Source organism: Gekko japonicus, unplaced genomic scaffold (assembly GCF_001447785.1).
Source record: "Gekko japonicus isolate JY-2015 unplaced genomic scaffold, Gekko_japonicus_V1.1 scaffold3826, whole genome shotgun sequence".
Taxonomy (NCBI): Eukaryota; Metazoa; Chordata; class Lepidosauria; order Squamata; family Gekkonidae; genus Gekko; species Gekko japonicus.
In genome coordinates this window covers 19,975-36,725 of record NW_015175484.1, presented here as the reverse complement: position 1 = coordinate 36,725, position 16,751 = coordinate 19,975, and the positions used below count along the sequence as shown (strand labels likewise).

Genomic DNA, 16,751 nt, shown 5'->3' with positions numbered 1-16,751 from the left:
CTTAGTAAAGATAATAAAGCAGAGAGAACTCAGTATCTTCATTAACACTGGCATAATACCATCATTTTCAACGGCTGCCACAAAGGGGCATGTTCATTGGTCCAATGAACACAGCACACACTGAAATTACTTCATTCAGACAAGTGCAATAAAGAAGAGAAGAAGAAGAGAAGAGATTGGATTTATACCCCACCCTTCACTACTCGAAGGTGTCTCAGAGCGGCTTACAATCTCCTCTCCCTTCCCCTCCCCACAACAGACACCCTGTGAGGTAGGTGGGGCTGAGAGAGTTATGACAGAAACTGCTCTTTTTCAAGAATAGCTCATCAGAACTACAGCTTGCCCAAGGTTGTCCGGCCAGGTGCAAGTGGAGGAGTGGGGGAAACAAACCCGGTTCTCCCAGATTAGAATCCGCACACTTAACCACTACACCAAACTGGCTCTCTGGCTAAAGGTAGCCGTATGAGTTGTTCTCCCCCACCACGTTGGCTATTGATGCTGGAGGAGGCAGTGTTAGGAACCTAGGGTTCCCCCCCCCCTCCAGATTCCCTCAGTACATGTTCTGTCCTATGAACTCCTGACGGCTTTTGCCTTTCTCTTCCTTTCATCCACATTGGACTTCAAGTAAACAGAGTATTTTTAAAGGCTCAATGAAATTTCTGCTTATTTTCTTTCTTAATGAAAGAGTACTTCAAGCTAGTACAATCATGAGATCACTCTTACAACCAGCAGCCCATCTCAGTAGAACCAGAGGGGAACCTCGACCACAGACTAGAGGGTGAGAACACATAGATCATTCACACAAGGGGGGGGGATAGCACTAAGGTGGGTCAACAAATTAAGAGTTAAAACTCCTCAGGACAAATTTGGAGTGGGAAAGGTCACCTTAAATCCAACGATCCCATGTCATGACCAGAACGCATTTCTTTTTGCATGGGAAAGATCTATATTTAAAGGGCAAAAGGACCCTGAGTTCTGCAGCAGCTCTAGGGAGTACAGACAGTGTAGGGAGGAAGCAGAACCCCTTCCAGATACTGTGGTTAAAAAAGAAAATTCCTAGTAAAGATAATAAAGCAGAGAGAACTCAGTATCTTCATTAACACTGGCATAATACCATCATTTTCAACGGCTGCCACAAAGGGGCATGTTCATTGGTCCAATGAACACAGCACACACTGAAATTACTTCATTCAGACAAGTGCAATAAAGAAGAGAAGAGATTGGATTTATACCCTACCCTTCAGTACCCGAAGGTGTCTCAGAACGGCTTACAATCTCCTCTCCCTTTCCCTCCCCACAACAGACACCCTGTGAGGTAGGTGGGGCTGAGAGAGTTATGACAGAAACTGCTCTTTTTCAAGAATAGCTCTTCTCAGAACTACGGCTTGCCCAAGGTCGTCCGGCCAGTTGCAAGTGGAGGAGTGGGGGAAACAAACCCGGTTCTCCCAGATTAGAATCCGCACACTTAACCACTACACCAAACTGGTCTCTGGCTAAAGGTAGCTGTATGGGTTGTTCTCCCCCACCATGTTGCCTATTGATGCTGGAGGAGGCAGTGTTAGGAACCTATGGTCCCCCCCCCCCGATTCCCTCAGTACATGTTCTGTCCTATGAACTCCTGACAGCTTTTGCCTTTCTCTTCCTTTCATCCACATTTGACTTCAAGTAAACAGAGTATTTTTAAAGGCTCAATGAAATTTCTGCTTATTTTCTTTCATAATGAAAGAGTTCTTCAAGCTAGTACAATCATGAGATCACTAAGACTTACAACCAGCAGCCCATCTCAGTAGGACCAGAGGGGAACCTCGACCACAGACTAGAGGGTGAGAACACAGAGATCATTCACACAAGGGGGGGGGGATAGCACTAAGGTGGGTCAACAAATTAAGTGTTAAAACTGCTCAGGACACATTTGGAGTGGGAAAGGACACCTTAAATCCAAAGATCCCATGTCATGACCAGAAAGCATTTCTTTTTGCATGGGAAAGATCTATATTTAAAGGGCAAAAGGACCCTGAGTTCTGCAGCAGCTTTTCAGGGAGATCTAGGGAGTACAGACAGAGGGAAAACCAATGGCCCCTCCCCTGCACAAGAGAAAGTGCCTTCTGCTCACAGAGCAAGATGTTTTGATTAAAGACCTGCCATGGAATCAAGGTCTGAACATTATGTCTGATACTCAGCTATCAAAGGCTGAATTCCCAGGAACACTGCAAGCCCTGCCACCATCATCTACTATTTAGACATATGGGCTTTGTCCAAAGAAGTTTTGCCCTTGATTAGTTATAAAGCATAATCTGAATGGTCTAAAATCGTGTACTGTATACATATGGTATGCTATTGCCAGTTTCATTTTTACACTTGTCCTTTTTGACAACATCTTCTGCCCACGTGGGCTCAACGGGAATTTCCACTGAATTTTTATAGGCTTTCTTCAGTGATGGGGTGATGCTGCCATTTTTCTCATTATAGCTATTCCCTACTTGGACAAAGGTTGCTTCCTGCTGGCTACAACACAACTGGGGGTCACAAGAGTTGGAGATACAGGGGGCACTGCACAGGATCTCGGGGCTCTTGTGGTCCGTGTACTCTGGCTGGATGGTCACTGAATGGACCCCCGCTTCATGGAACACCTCCCTCATTCTGTAAGACGCCTCTTGGTAATCAGACGTGGTGTGACATTTGACGTGGAGGGTGGCAATATTCTTTCCACTGACAAGCTCCCAGACATGCACCTCATGAATGCTGCTAACACCTGGCACTTCCGACAGTTTGTTTGCTAGAAAAAAACAACAGCAGAAACAAGGAGAAAATAAGTCAAGTGAGATTTCCTGCTACAGCTATATTTTTTTTAAACACGGGGCTCAAAAAGGTATTTTAGATTCTTAAATACCAAGTATGCAGAGACCCTGTACCCTGCATACTTAAATACCAGCATCTACTTTTAGGGTTTTTCCCCCCAGCCTTTCTCCGGAGAATATCTCATACCAGGATAACACAATTGTCCCTAAACTCTTATAAATCCCATATAAATGTAAAAGGACTCAATAAGTAGCATAGATCACACTTCTGATTCTGTTGAACAAAAATGTTTGGTATGGGCAAAATGTCCTGAAAACTTTAGGAAGCTACATCAAAAGCAAAACAGAACAATAGTGTACTGTTGATTATGAAGCTGCAAAAGTAGGACTGTCAAGGTACAGGGTCTCTGCATACTTGGGAGTCCTCATGAGGTCGGGAAAAGTGGTTAAGATGCTGAACTGCAGGCTGTGGAAGGTCAGTAGTTCAGCAGTTCGAGACCCGAGTTGCCGCATGACGGAGTGAGCTCCCGTCTCTAGTTCCAGCTCCTGCCAACCTAGCAGTTCGAAAGCAAGAAATTGCAAGTAGATAAATAGGTACCACTTTGGTGGGAAGGTAACAGCATTCCATGCACCTTGGTGTTTAGTCATGCCAGCCACATGACCACGGAAACGTCTTCGGACAGCGCTGGCTCTTCGGCTTTGAAACAGAGATGAGCACCGCAACCCTAGAGTCGGACTCGACTGGCTTTCAAGCAAGGGAACCTTTACCTTTACCTAGATTTGGAAGAGTTGTATGGGATTTCTAAATTGTTTATCTCAGCCCCAGTATTTCCTTGCAGGCCCCCAGCTTGTACTCCATAATGCAAAACCATTGAGCGATGGTTTACAATAACTAGGTTAGAAACCTCTAAAAATGTGCACAGCATCATAACAAATATTTGGAAAAACAGCTGCTGAAGGTTTGCTTTTTTGCTTGCTTTGTAGAAGTGCCACGTTCTTGAAATGCATGCTTTCACTAATCCAGCAAGATTTGAGTCACGTTGCTAGGACACCACCATGTGACTCAGGTACTCAACACTCTTGAGAATTTAGAGCTGGGATGAAGGTATAATCCAGAGGCTTTTAAGTATGCTACTAGCAGTAAAATAGGCACGCGCTCCGCCAACTGCATTGGCTACCAATTGAGTACCAGTTTCACTTCAAGGTGCTGTTTTGACCTTTAAAGCCTTATACGGCCTGGGACCAACATATATAAGGGACCACCTCTTCCTATATATGCCTCAAAGAGTATTACGCACTAAAGATCAACACCTTCTGGTGCTCCCTGGCCCGAAGGACACCCGTCTTGCCTCAACCAGGGGCAGGGCTTTCTCTGTCCTGGCCCCAGCCTGGTGGAACATGCTCCCTATTGAGACCAGGGCCCTGCGGGATCTTCTTCAATTCCACAGGGCCTGCAAGACGGAGCTGTTCCGCCAGGCCTTTGGCTGAGGCAACAGTGGAAGTGCATAGAATATTGATGCAGCAACCACAACGATAACTGAGCCAAGGGCATCTCCCATTACATGCAAAAGAACACCTGGAACAGGAAAGGAATCATTCAGTGGCTTTGATGGTGATAAGAAGGGAGGGCTTCCAGTGCAGTAAATGTAAACTAGAGCTTGATCAAAACTTATTTTTGAAAGTATCTCATGTTAAATATAATATTAACACACAACTAGCTAGTCCAGTTTATTTAGTTAGGATGTTTCTATTCCACCTCTTAATAGTCCTGCTCAAGGTGGCTTAAAATTAAAACTAGATCATAATATTAAAAACAACCCATTAAAACCAACCTTTTGGACATAAACCATGTAAGCACTATCCATAAAACAGAAGTAAGTATTTTTAAAATCTGGTAAGATAATACCTCTAATTAAAAGCCAAAAGAAAGCAGAGTATGTGCCAGGAAAGTCTTAAGAGGGAGGGCATTCCAAAGACAAGGTGCCACCACACAAAATGTCCTGTCTCTACTTGCTACCTGCCTCACCTCTGAAGAGCACAGAGAGTAGGGTTTGAGCATTAACATAAATTAGTCAACAGAAGAAATTTAAAGAATTGCCTTTGAGAACAGAAGAAAAAAATGAATACGAGTCACTTTATGCATGAAATTTGACTACATAGGTATACCCCAATGTGTAAAGGTTGCACATGTTCACTTTGGCACATATAAACACATTGCCCCACTGTGCCTTCCCACTGCCTGTGTATGCAGTAAAACTAACATGATTTTCACACACTCTCCCTTATTCCCATATAAGTAAAATGTCATGAGTGCTGTTAGTCTTCAGGGTGCCACTAGATTTCCGTTGTGTGAAGTTGCCTGATATTCCAAAAAGCCATACCACTGCATAGTTACATTTGTTTGAATAAAGTTAATACGAACTAGGGCCATAGCAGTCTGCAGGGCCCCATGTGTAAACATTAAACCATCTATCCCTTTGCTTTCTGCCTACCCCCATTTTTGCCTCCATAGTTCAGCAGCTGTGTCAAAACATGTGGTAGTCAAATGGGGAGAGACTGGCTGGTTTGGGGGGGGATCTAACTATATTATTTAGTAAACATTCTAAAAACTTGTTATTCTTGTATGCATAGTTTATGAAATCTAATATGTACTTGTTCAGAAAGCTTGGTTACAAACAAAAGGTGGTTGTCCACAAAAATGGTGCCCAGACTTTGGAGAAGCCAGCAATTGACTGTGCAGTACCTCTGATATTCAAGGCTTCAGACTTTTTCTCTTTTTTCTTTATCACCTCTTCCTCAGGCAAGTTCTGGATATTTATGGAGTCACCTGCATTCAAAGAAGAAACGCTGTGTTGTGTATAAGTTCTACAAACAGAAAAAACACCAATCTTTTCAAAACCATCTTAAACAAATAGTCAACATTCAAACTAGTGCCTGCATAATTACTTTTTTCACTCTCTCTCTCACACACAGTGTACGTAACATTACAGCACCATTATTAGCCAACAAAGTATTTCATGGACTTTGCTTTAATGATACTTGTGAAGTTTACAAACTCCAATGCACATGAAGATATTCATATATATATATACTGAGTCATTTGTATTTAAGACTGCTGCAACCTTTCTCTGTGCTTCTTTGTATAAGAAAATTAGGAAAACTAAGGTGAGCATGAGAACTATCTGAAAACAAAAAGTTTCTGGTGAGCAAGAACACCACAGAAAAAGAAGTGTTGCTGAGGAAGAATAACAAATGTGAAAGACAAAAAGAGAGAACAGAGGGATTTGAAAGAAAGGGGGGAGTGATAAAAAATGTGCGAAAAAAAGGCTTGACAAGAAATTATTGTTGTTGTTGTTGTTGTTGTTATCCCAATCTCTCCTGCTGCAGGGCTCTGGGCGATATACAATATGAATAAGAACATACACTAAATACTACTTGTGGCATTCAAAGATTGTCTCATTCAATCTACTTTAATGTAGCAAGAATTATATACTCCACATTCTTGACCTGCATACCTCAGTAAAATTGTATTATTATATATATACTATGTATTTGTTTAAAGAATAAGTCTTTATGTCAAAAAGGGCAGGCCAAACAACAATAAAAGGAAAGGCAATAGCTTGGGGGCTAGGGAACATAGAATGGAGAGCAGAAAAAGCTGAGAATTTACAAAAGCTATGATTTGAAAGTGGGTTTTGCCATTTCACACAGTAAAATCCAGTTGCAAAATGCACTGAAAGTGCATTATTCAGCATGTGTAAAAGAAGCATAAAAGTAAGTTGTGATGATCCAAGTGTGAAACAGTTTGAAAAAGAGAAGAAATTAAAATGTGTCAGTCTAATGAGACAGAATTCAAAAAATAAAGAAAAGGTAGGTAAAAGTGGTTCAAAACAGTACAAAGGAAATCTCAAAAGGATGGAAAAGGTGAAAAAATGGGGGGAAAGAGCACAGGACGAGGAAGGAAGGAAGGAAGGAAGGAAGGAAGGAAGGAAGGAAGGAAAGCGCCTGGGTCGCAGTGGTTTGGCCCTCCCGGCGGAGGCCCCTCCAAGGCGGCGGCGGAGGAGGAGGAGGTCGCAGGGCCGTCCTCCGGGGGGAGTCCGTCTTCGTGGCCGGGAGGCGAGGGCGGGCGGCGTCGGCGGCAGGGGGGGCAGCAAGCGGCCCAGTTCTGGAAGACGAGGAGGCCCACGAGGTTGACGGCCAGGCCCAGGGTTCCCACCACGAGGATGAGCGGCGGGTCGCTGATGGGCTCCGGCCGCGCCAGCCGCTGCAGCGCCTCCATCAGGATGGTGAAGTAGAGAGCGGCCAGGAAGACGGCGTTGCTGAGGGCGCCCACCACCTCGGCCCGCCCGTAGCCGAAGGAGGCCCGCGGGCTGCGGCGGCGGCGGCGGGAGATGCGCCCGGTGACCAGGCCCACGCACAGCGCGATCAGGTCGGAGAGCATGCTGAACGAGTCCGAGACCAGCGCGATGGAGTTGCCCACGTACCCGGACACCAGCTCGGCCACGAAGAAGCCCGCCGTCAGCACCAGCATGAAGCTCAGCCGGCACGCCTGGCCCGTGTAGCGCCCCATGGCCGGTCAGCTAGCAGCAGCAGCAGCACCCGCGCTCAGACTCCCCGCCGCCTGCCTGCCTGCCTGCCCCGACGGGTGTGTGGATGGATGGATGGATGGCGGCTGCCCCTTTGGACCGGCGGGCATCGAGTTGGGCGCGCCGACCGATAAGCGCTGTCAGCAACAAGTGCGCCTCCCGACTCTCTGCCCTTTGCTTTATAGGGGCGCGGCGGGCGGGGGAGCGCCCGCCCCCCCCCACCATCCTGCTGCCCGCCTCGTTGGAAGCATCGGGGCTGGCAGAACTGCGCCTTGGCATGGCTGCCTGGGAAGGAGAAGCTCTGCGAGTAAGACTTTTAGGAATGATTCCCTGCCGTTACTTGGAGTCTCCTGTTGCCATGGTGGGCTTCACAGTGCAGGCCTAAGCAGAGTCACTCTCGCCTAAATCCACTGAATTCGGTAGGGTTAGAGAGAGGCTGGGAAAGATTGAAGGTCAAAGAAGACGGGGACGGCAAAGGATGAGATGGTTAGACAGTGTCATAGATGCAAACAACATGAAATTGAGCCAACTTCAGAGGACGGCGGAAGACAGGAGGGCCTGGCGGGAGATGATCCATGGGGTCGCGAAGAGTCGGACTCGACTGTGCGACTGAACAACAACAACAGAGAGAGGCAATTCTGTTTAGGACTGCAGTGTCAGTGTTACTGACTCCGCTTTCCAATAAATAGGACAGATGGACTCCCATTCTAGCTGTAGCTGAAGAAGTGGGCAGTGACTCGGGGAAAGCCGGCCCCATAGTTTGCCCCATATTTTGTTAGTCTTTAAAGAGCTACTGAACTCTTGCTCTTTTCTACTGGTTTTATGGTAACTTTAGCTTTTTAGCCTACTGGATTATTTTGTTAGCTCCCTTGAATGATGGCCATGAAGTAGAAAGATGACATATAAATTAATAAGTGTCTTGCACATCAGCGGTTCCCAGCCTTTTCAGTATGGTGGCCCACAAGTCCAGTGACTCATCTAGGGGCGCTATAGGCAAATTATGACCTCATCACCCATCTATTCCAGTACTCCATTGTCTGTAGTGCCCAACCAGATGCTTCTGAGAACCCAACAAACATCACACAATGGGCACAGCTGCCCCCACCATGAACCCCAAGCATATGGTGGTTCTGACATGCATAGCCTTTGCCTACACAAAGCCTTTGACCACCCTTTCATTCTCCATTGCTCCCTCCAATCCCCCCTAAGATCTTAAGAAACTCAGTCTAGTAACCAACAGAACACTTTTTGGCAATCAACATGTATATGCATCAAAGAAAAAATACTAACGAATGGAAGATACTGTTTCCAGGGTCAGATCTTGGTTCCCAAAATACAAAAGAGGGCATTGGGCAGGGGCAGTCATTAGGGAGGGCTGGCCTGCAACCCACTTTCAGAGACCCACAGGGTGGGAAACACTGCTGTACATGATGCATTACTTACCACCGTGATATGGCATTGCTTGATCTTGCAACTTCAGTGTGTTGAAAGTGAATATATGAACCTGCTTTTCACAATCATGTTGGAAATCCTAGAATCCTCAAATGAGGATGAGCTAATGATCATGTTTCAGTCCATATAGGAGGAGCTGTAACGCAGGCCACCCAGTTGCCACTGAAAATGGCATGAGTACCTTTAGCTTTCTTAGCTGTGCACTCAGTTTTATAGAGTGGAACCTGCCTTATGATGGGACATCACAATATTCAGCATTTCTCTGGATAGGGAATGCCTGCTATCAGAAGGGAATGCCTGCTAGATGATACACAAGGGGGGGTTGAAATGCACATCTGATGTTTTAGGGGCATTTGCAGTGCAGTCCTAAGGTGAGTCACAGCCTTCTATCTCCCATCAAAATCAATGGGCTTTGAAGGGTGTAGCTCTGCACTACTTCCATACCCATAATAAATTAAATGCACGTCACTGGCTGTGCGATCATTAAACAAGTTACAGCCCACTTAAGTCAGCGAGCTTAGAAGGATATAACTGGTCAAAAATGCAGTGTAATCGCATCTTTAAGAAATCAGCACATGATTTACAGTTCCACAGCAATTGGTGTGTTGTTTTTTTTCTTCCTGTGGACTGGTCCCCACTCTGGGTCAGAGTCCTGAATGAAGGGCCAACAGATATTGATTTTGTGAACAATTACAGTGCCACTCCTGGTCTGGCTTTCTGCTAATCTTTCTCAGTAGCATGTGTTTGCTTGGAAAACAGAGCTGGAAGAGACCTCAAGGGTCACAATGCAGGAAATTTACAACTACTTCCCACTCACCCCCATTCCCCTCAGTGACCCCTGCTCTATCAGAGGAAGGCAAAATACCTCCAGGATCCCTGGCCAATCTGGCCTGGAGGAAAATTCCTTCCTGACCCTGAAGTGGTGGTGGGTGTAAGAAAAGGCAATGAGGCAGAGCACTGGTTCATCCCTTCCTGCCCTCCAAATCAGCATTCACCAAAGTTCACTGAATCAGCATTGCTCTCAGATTACCATCTAGCCTCTTCTTTAAAACCTCCAAAGAAGGAGAGCCCACCACCTCTCAAGGAAGCCTATTCCACTGAGGAACCACTCTAGCTGTAAGGAAGTTCTTCCTAATGTTTAGCCAAAAACTCTCAATTTAATTTCAATCCACTGGCTCTTGTTTGATTGTCTGGAGCAACAGAAAACAACTCTGCCCCATCCTCTATATGACATCCCTTCAAATACTTGAAGATGGCTATCATATCACCTTTCAGTTGTCTCCTTTCCATGCTAAAAATACCCAGCTCCTTCAACCTTTCCTCACAGGACTTGGTCTCCAGACCACTCACCATCTTAGTTGCCCTCCTCTGGACACATTCCAGCTTATCAGCATCCTTGAACTGCAGTGCCCAAAACTGAATACAGTACTCTAGGTAAGGTCTAACCAGAGCAGGGTAAAGTAATACCATCACTTTGCATTATCTGGACACTATACTTCTGTTGATACAGGCCAAAATTGCATTTGCCTTTTTAGCTACCGCATCACACTGATGACTCATATTCAGTGTATGGTTTACTAAGACCCCCTAGATCATTTTTGCAAGTACTGCTTCCAAGGTAAGTCTCCCCCACCCTGTAATTATGAATTTGATTTCCCCCCCCTACCTAGATGCAGAACTTTACATTTATCTGTTGAAATTCTTGTTAGTTTTAGCCCAGTTTTACAGCTTGTCAAGATCAGAATTGTACACAGTATTCCAAATGAGGCCGCACCATATATCTATACATGGACATAACAATATTGGTCATTTTATTCTCAATCCCTTTCTTAATAATCCCAAACATAGAGTTTGCCTTTTTTCACCACTGTAGCACACTGGGGTTGACACTTTCATTGGGCTATCCACTATGACCCCAAGATCTTTTCCCCTCTCAGTCCCAGCAAGTTCAGACCCCATTAGCCTATACTTGAAGTTGGCATTTTTTGTCCCAATGTGCATCACCTTACACTTACTAACATTGAACTTCATTTGCCACATTATTGCCCACTCAAGCAGTTTGTGGAATTTCTCTTGGAGCTCTTCACAGTCAGCCTTGGTTTTCACTATCCTGAATAATTTTGTGTGATCTGCAAACTTGGCCACTACACTACTCACCCCTAGTTCCAGATCATTGATGTATAAATAGTACTGGCCCCAATACCAATTCTTGTGGGACCACACTTTTTACTCCTCTCCATTGTGAGAACTGTCCATTGATTCCTACTCTTTGCTTCCTGTCATTTAATCAGTTTTAAGTCCATAAGAGAACCTGTCCTCTTATCCCATGACTGCTAAGTTTACTCAGGAAGTCTTTGATGAGGTACCTCGTCAAAAGCATTTTGAAAGTCCAGGTATATAATGTCTACCGGGTCACCATTGTCTATACATGCTTGATTACTTTCTCAAAGAACTCCAAATGGTTGGTGAGGCACGACTTCCCTTTACAGAAGCCATGCTGATTTTCCTTCAGCAGGCTTTGTTCCTCTATGTGCCTAACAAGTCTTACTTTTGGTTACAGTTTCTACTAATTTGTCTGGGACAGACATTAGGCTGACTGGCCTGTAATTTCCTGGTTCCCCTCTGGATCCCTCTTTAAAACTAAGTTTCACATTTGCTACTCTCCAGTCTTCTGGTACAGTGGCTGGATTTAGTGATAGGTTACATATACGGGTTAGTAGATCAACTATCTCACATCTGAGTTCCTTAAGAACTCTCGGGTGGATGCCATCAGGACCTGGAGGTTTATTGGTTTTTAATTTCCCGGGTAGATCTAGAACTTCTTCTCTGGTCACCTCAGTTTGGCTCAGTTCTTCAGACTCCCTTCCTGAAAATAGGGGCTGTGGCATGGGTTTTTCACAGTGAACATAGAAGCAAATTTGAGCTTCTCTGCCATCTCCTCATCTTCCTTTAGCAATCCCTTGATTCCTTTGACATCCAAAGGCCCCACTGCTTCTCTGGCTAGTTACCTGCTCCAGATATATTTTAAAAAATGTTTATTGTTTGTCTGGATGCTTTTAGCATGCCTAATTATTTACTTACATTTATTGTGCCAGTGCCTGCCCTGTTCAATTCACTGGGGCAGACCTTCCACTTTTTTTAAAAAAAAGCCTCTTTACGTTTTATAGCTTCCTTGACTTGCGTTGTTAACCACACAGGCCTTCTTTTAGACTTGGCAGTGCCTTTCCTAAGCTGTGAATCCATTCTATTTGGGCTTCAATTAGTGTGACTTCCAAGCATCCTCTAGGGATTTGACTCTTGACCTTTCAGCTTCCTTTTTACTGTTACCCTCATTTTTGTAAAGTTCCCCCTTTTGAAATCAAATGTGAAAGTTCTGGACTTTAGGGGGTAACATTCCATTGACTTGAATGCTGAACTTAATAGCATTGTAGTCACTGTTCCCAATTTGAGTAACAATCTCTACATCTCTCACCAGGTCTTGAGACCCACTCAGAACCAAGTCCAAGATCACTGCCCCTCTGGCTGGCCCTGTGACCAACTGTTTCTGTGCACAGTCATTTATGATGTCTAGAAATCTCATTTGTACAGCATGACTCGAGCACATATTTACCCAGTCAATGTGAGGGTAATTGAAGTCTCCCAGTAGAATAACATTGTCTGCTTTAGTCACCTCCCTTATTTTCTTCTTCATCTCAAGATCAACCTTAAGGATTTGATCAGGTGGGCAATAGTATACCCCCCCAACTTTTAAGTAAACCTTAGGGCCCAGTATTTCCACCCATATCACCGGAGGCTAAAAAACTGAGCTAGCTCATACTATCTCAGCTTAGAGGGAACACTGGTTGTGATTCGCCCTAAGCCCACTTACAGGGAGGGCAGAATATAAATTGAAACAGACAGACAGACAGACAGACAGACAGACAGACATAGATAGATAGATAGATAGATAGATAGATAGATAGATAGATAGATGATAGATAGATAGATAGATAGATAGATAGATAGATAGATAGATAGATATAGATAGATAGATAGATAGATAGATAGATAGATAGATAGATAGATAGATAGATAGATAGATAGATAGATAGAAAGAACACCAAGAAACTCCCTCATCTTGGCTTGGAAACTTCTAGTATTGGCATATAGACATCTATAACGTGTTACCCTCTCCAGTAACCCTTGCCTCCCTTGGCTCCTTAGTCACCACACATGGCCCTCGGTCACCATTGTGCCCTCACTCCCAAGTTCTGTTACACTCGATATCACCCCGAGTGTTTACCCAACATACCCGATGAATTACCGTCCAGTAAGCTTGCTATCCACTATAGGAAAACTTTATGTCGCAATGCTTCTTGAAAAGCTGGAATCTTGGGTTGTACTTAACTACATTTCATAACTGATGTAAAGGTATCTGTCTCTCAACACAGGATCCTATTGATGAGAATTGCTGTATGGAATGTGTCCATCTGAATATCAAGCCCTGGCGGAATTCAGAATTTATGCTGAGGCTGTCTTGTCCAGAGGTGCTCAGAATTTCATGGCCTCCATGACAACCATAGGCCAGTCTTAGGTACTGACTGGTCCTACACATTGTGCAGGTCACCCTCTTGATCTGGTATTTTGTTATGGGCAGGAAGAATGTGATCTGAAGGTAGAGGAATTGATTATAGTTCCTTTGTCAGGAACTTACAGGGATACCAAGACTTTGCAGGAGTGGGGGTTCTATTAATCTGCCCCAGAGCCAGAGGAATCTGAATGGCTTTCTGACGGCTCTAGGGGATTTGTCTGTTGATGTGGTTGGTGCTCCTGTTGATGCCCTGGTTGACCTCCAGAATAAGGAAATGACCCAGGCAGTTGACACAATCACTCCCAGGTGCCCTCTCTCAGGTGTTAGATCCTAGGTTTACTGAGGGGCTGCAGGAGATGAAAAGACAAGGCAGATGGCTAGAGCAACAGAGGAGAAGATTCATGCAGAATCTAATGGGACAGAGGCAAAAGCTTATTTTAAAGCCTACTCCAGTTTTCTGCCACCATCACATCTGCACAGTGTAGGCCAATGTTCTGGGTGGTCAGAGACCTGTTGGGATCTGGCCTGCAGGAGGAAATGGACTGCTCTGTGACCTGCTGTGACCATTTTGCCCAGCGCTTTACTGATAAAATCTCTCGCAAGTTCTGACTTGGACTCTATGTTAGCAGTGATAAGGTCAAATGGTGCCAGGATGCTGCCTTGTCCAATTGTTTTGGGTACTTTTCAGTTTATTCAGTCTGAAGATGTGGACAGGATTCTTGGACGTTTGAGGCCTGCCACCTGCTTATATGAACGCTGCCCTTTCAGGTTAGTTAAATCTTCCAGGAGGGGATTGGTTGACTGGGCTCAAGAGATAGTTAATGCTTTCTTAAGGCTTTGGGATGTCCTCTTCTAAAGAAGCCTGCTCTGGATGGGGTTGCACTCCCCTTGAAGGAACAGTCTGATGGTCCTCTTGGACCTAGGGCTACTGCTGACTAAGCAGGAGGGGCAGCTGTAACCAAGAGTGCCTTTCACCAGCTTCTACGGGTTAGCCAGCTACGGCCTTTCCTACACAGAAAACAATCTAGCTACTCTGGTCAGGGTTTCCAGCCTCCACTTGGTGGCTGAGGATCTCCTGGGATTACAACTGACCTCCAGGTGACGGAGAACAGTTCACCTGGAGAAAATGGCCACATTGGATGGTGGACCCTATGATATTATACCCCACTGAAGTCCCTCCCTTCCCCAACCCCTGCCCTTCTCAGGCTCCACCCCCCAAAATCTCCAGGTATTTGGCAGCCCTAACTGTGGTGCATGCCCTGGTTAGTGGTTACAACTCCGTTAGATTACTGCAAGGAGCTCTGCATGGGGTTGCCCTTGAAGATGTTTGGAAACTTCAGATGGTACAGAACAATGCAGCCAGAACATTGACTGGAGTGGGCCATAGAGACCATATTACTCCAGTCTTGTCTTATCTACACAGGGTTCCAATTTGTTTCCGGGCACAATTCAAGTTGCTGGTGTTTACCTTCAAAGCCCCATTTGGTTTGGGACCACCTAATCCCTCATGAATCTGCCATCATCTTCAGAGGCTCTGCTTTGGGTGCCCCCATCTTCTGAGATCAGGTGGGTGGCAACCTGAAACAGAGACTTCTCCGTCATGGCACCAGAGCTCTGGAACTCTCTCCCCAGGAAGACTCTGTTGCCATCTTCCACCAACAGATGAAGATCTTTTTTTTTGTTTCGTTTGGCATTCCCTCACCTATCCCTCCTTCCTAACCAATCTCTTTATGTTTTGTATGTATTTTAACAATATTGTATGCATTTTAATTCTTTTTAAAATTTTATAAAGTAATTTATTATGTATGTTTTAAATTATGATCTTCCTTGGCTGCCCTTGTAAGGGCAGAAAGGCAGGATATAAGTTTTGTAAATAAAATAAATAGGCACCAGTTGGGCAGTAGCTATGGCTGTAATACAAATAGTGCCAAGAGACATACTTCTCCCTCTCATGCTTGTGCCATGTTGTGGTCTTTTTTAAAGTTAAATTTTGTTTCCTTTTTCATACATCAGAGACTGCGCACTACCTTGCTGTGTCACCCCAGCACAGTAACACTCATTCACTCGGGGTGGGGGGAGGAAGCAGCCTTCCCCTCTAAAGGAATGCCTCATCCTTTTGTGAGCTTTTTGAAAATAAAGTTTAGGGATGCACCCACACATTGTTGGATAGTGTGCTATCATTATGTTATAGCAATCATTTGCAACTTGATTTTCCAGGTGTCGCTCAGACAATCCAGATGTCAATGATTATCATGGCACAGCAATAATACAATATCCAATTCTATATAGATGCAGCTGAGGTTTCTGGAAGCTGTGTATGCTTCCCCCTTCCACTGCTGGTGGAGCTTTTTTTACCCTAATTTTTTAAAGGAGGAAATGGCATCACAACTATCGACTTGCCTCTTATCTCTCTGCCCTAATCCCATCCTGCGTGAGTAATATGTATTGGCTAGCTACTATACCATTGAAACAAATTTAGAGTCCAGTGGCATCTTTAAAACCAACAAAGGCCCCATTCACACGGAGGATTTGCTGCGGGAGAGCGACGAGTGCATGGCGGATTATCCGGGCACGATCACACCGCAACATCTGGGAAGTGGAGCGCACCTGTGGCAAACCCATGGCGTGCCGCCGAAAATGCGGGATTAAAAACTACCTGCTCGGAGGTACTAGCAACCGGTTTGCCACGAGCTGCCTCCGGAGTCCCTCGGTGTGATCGCGCCAGCCGCGGCTTTTTCCTCCAGCCCCTCGTTGATGCGCAGGCGCGGAGGGAAGGAACCATAGTGTGCTGCCAACACGTGGGATTGCGTTATGGTGGTTCTAGTTGCGGCAGTGCAAAAAGCCCCGCCTCCCCCCCCCCACATTATCCGGCCCGTGTGACCGGGGCCAAAGGTTTATTATCGAATAAACCTTTGTTGGTCTTAAAGTTGCCGCCAGACTCTAAATTTGTTCTACTGCTTCAGACCAGCATAGCTGACCACCTGGAACTACCATGCCATTATCTTTAAATGTGACTTCAGAAACTATATCTTTTGTCATCAAAGCATGAATCCACTGAACATCTGGATAAGCCAAAAGATACAGGTTCTGCACACAGATGCTCTGATGTTAAGTAGAAAATGTGGCAATACAGTAAGAAACCTAAGAAATCTGTGCTGTGGTCTGGTTTACCCACTGTTTATTGTCCCTTTATTTCTAAAAGCAGGCAAATAAGAAACAAACCAAAAAGTGATCACCAAGGCAAACATTGGAATAATAATGTGCCCTCTGGGAAAAGAAACAAAAGAGAACTGGAAAGGCTTATTGCTAACACAAGACTAACAATTTGCAGGTCCAGTGTACCGG

The 16,751-nt window shown here is 45.0% G+C and overlaps 1 protein-coding gene across 1 annotated transcript in view; it reads right to left on the bottom strand.

The window, feature by feature from the left end:
• Positions 1-7,368, bottom strand: part of LOC107122835 (zinc transporter 10-like) — a 27,973-nt gene extending 20,605 nt beyond the window's left edge. Inside the window, 6 exon segments of the mRNA XM_015425975.1 lie at positions 2,357-2,776; positions 3,063-3,072; positions 4,277-4,374; positions 5,542-5,645; positions 6,804-6,843; positions 6,846-7,368. Of these exon segments, the coding sequence (XP_015281461.1) occupies positions 2,357-2,776; positions 3,063-3,072; positions 4,277-4,374; positions 5,542-5,645; positions 6,804-6,843; positions 6,846-7,368 (1,195 nt within the window).
• Positions 7,369-16,751: the final 9,383 nt, after the last annotated feature.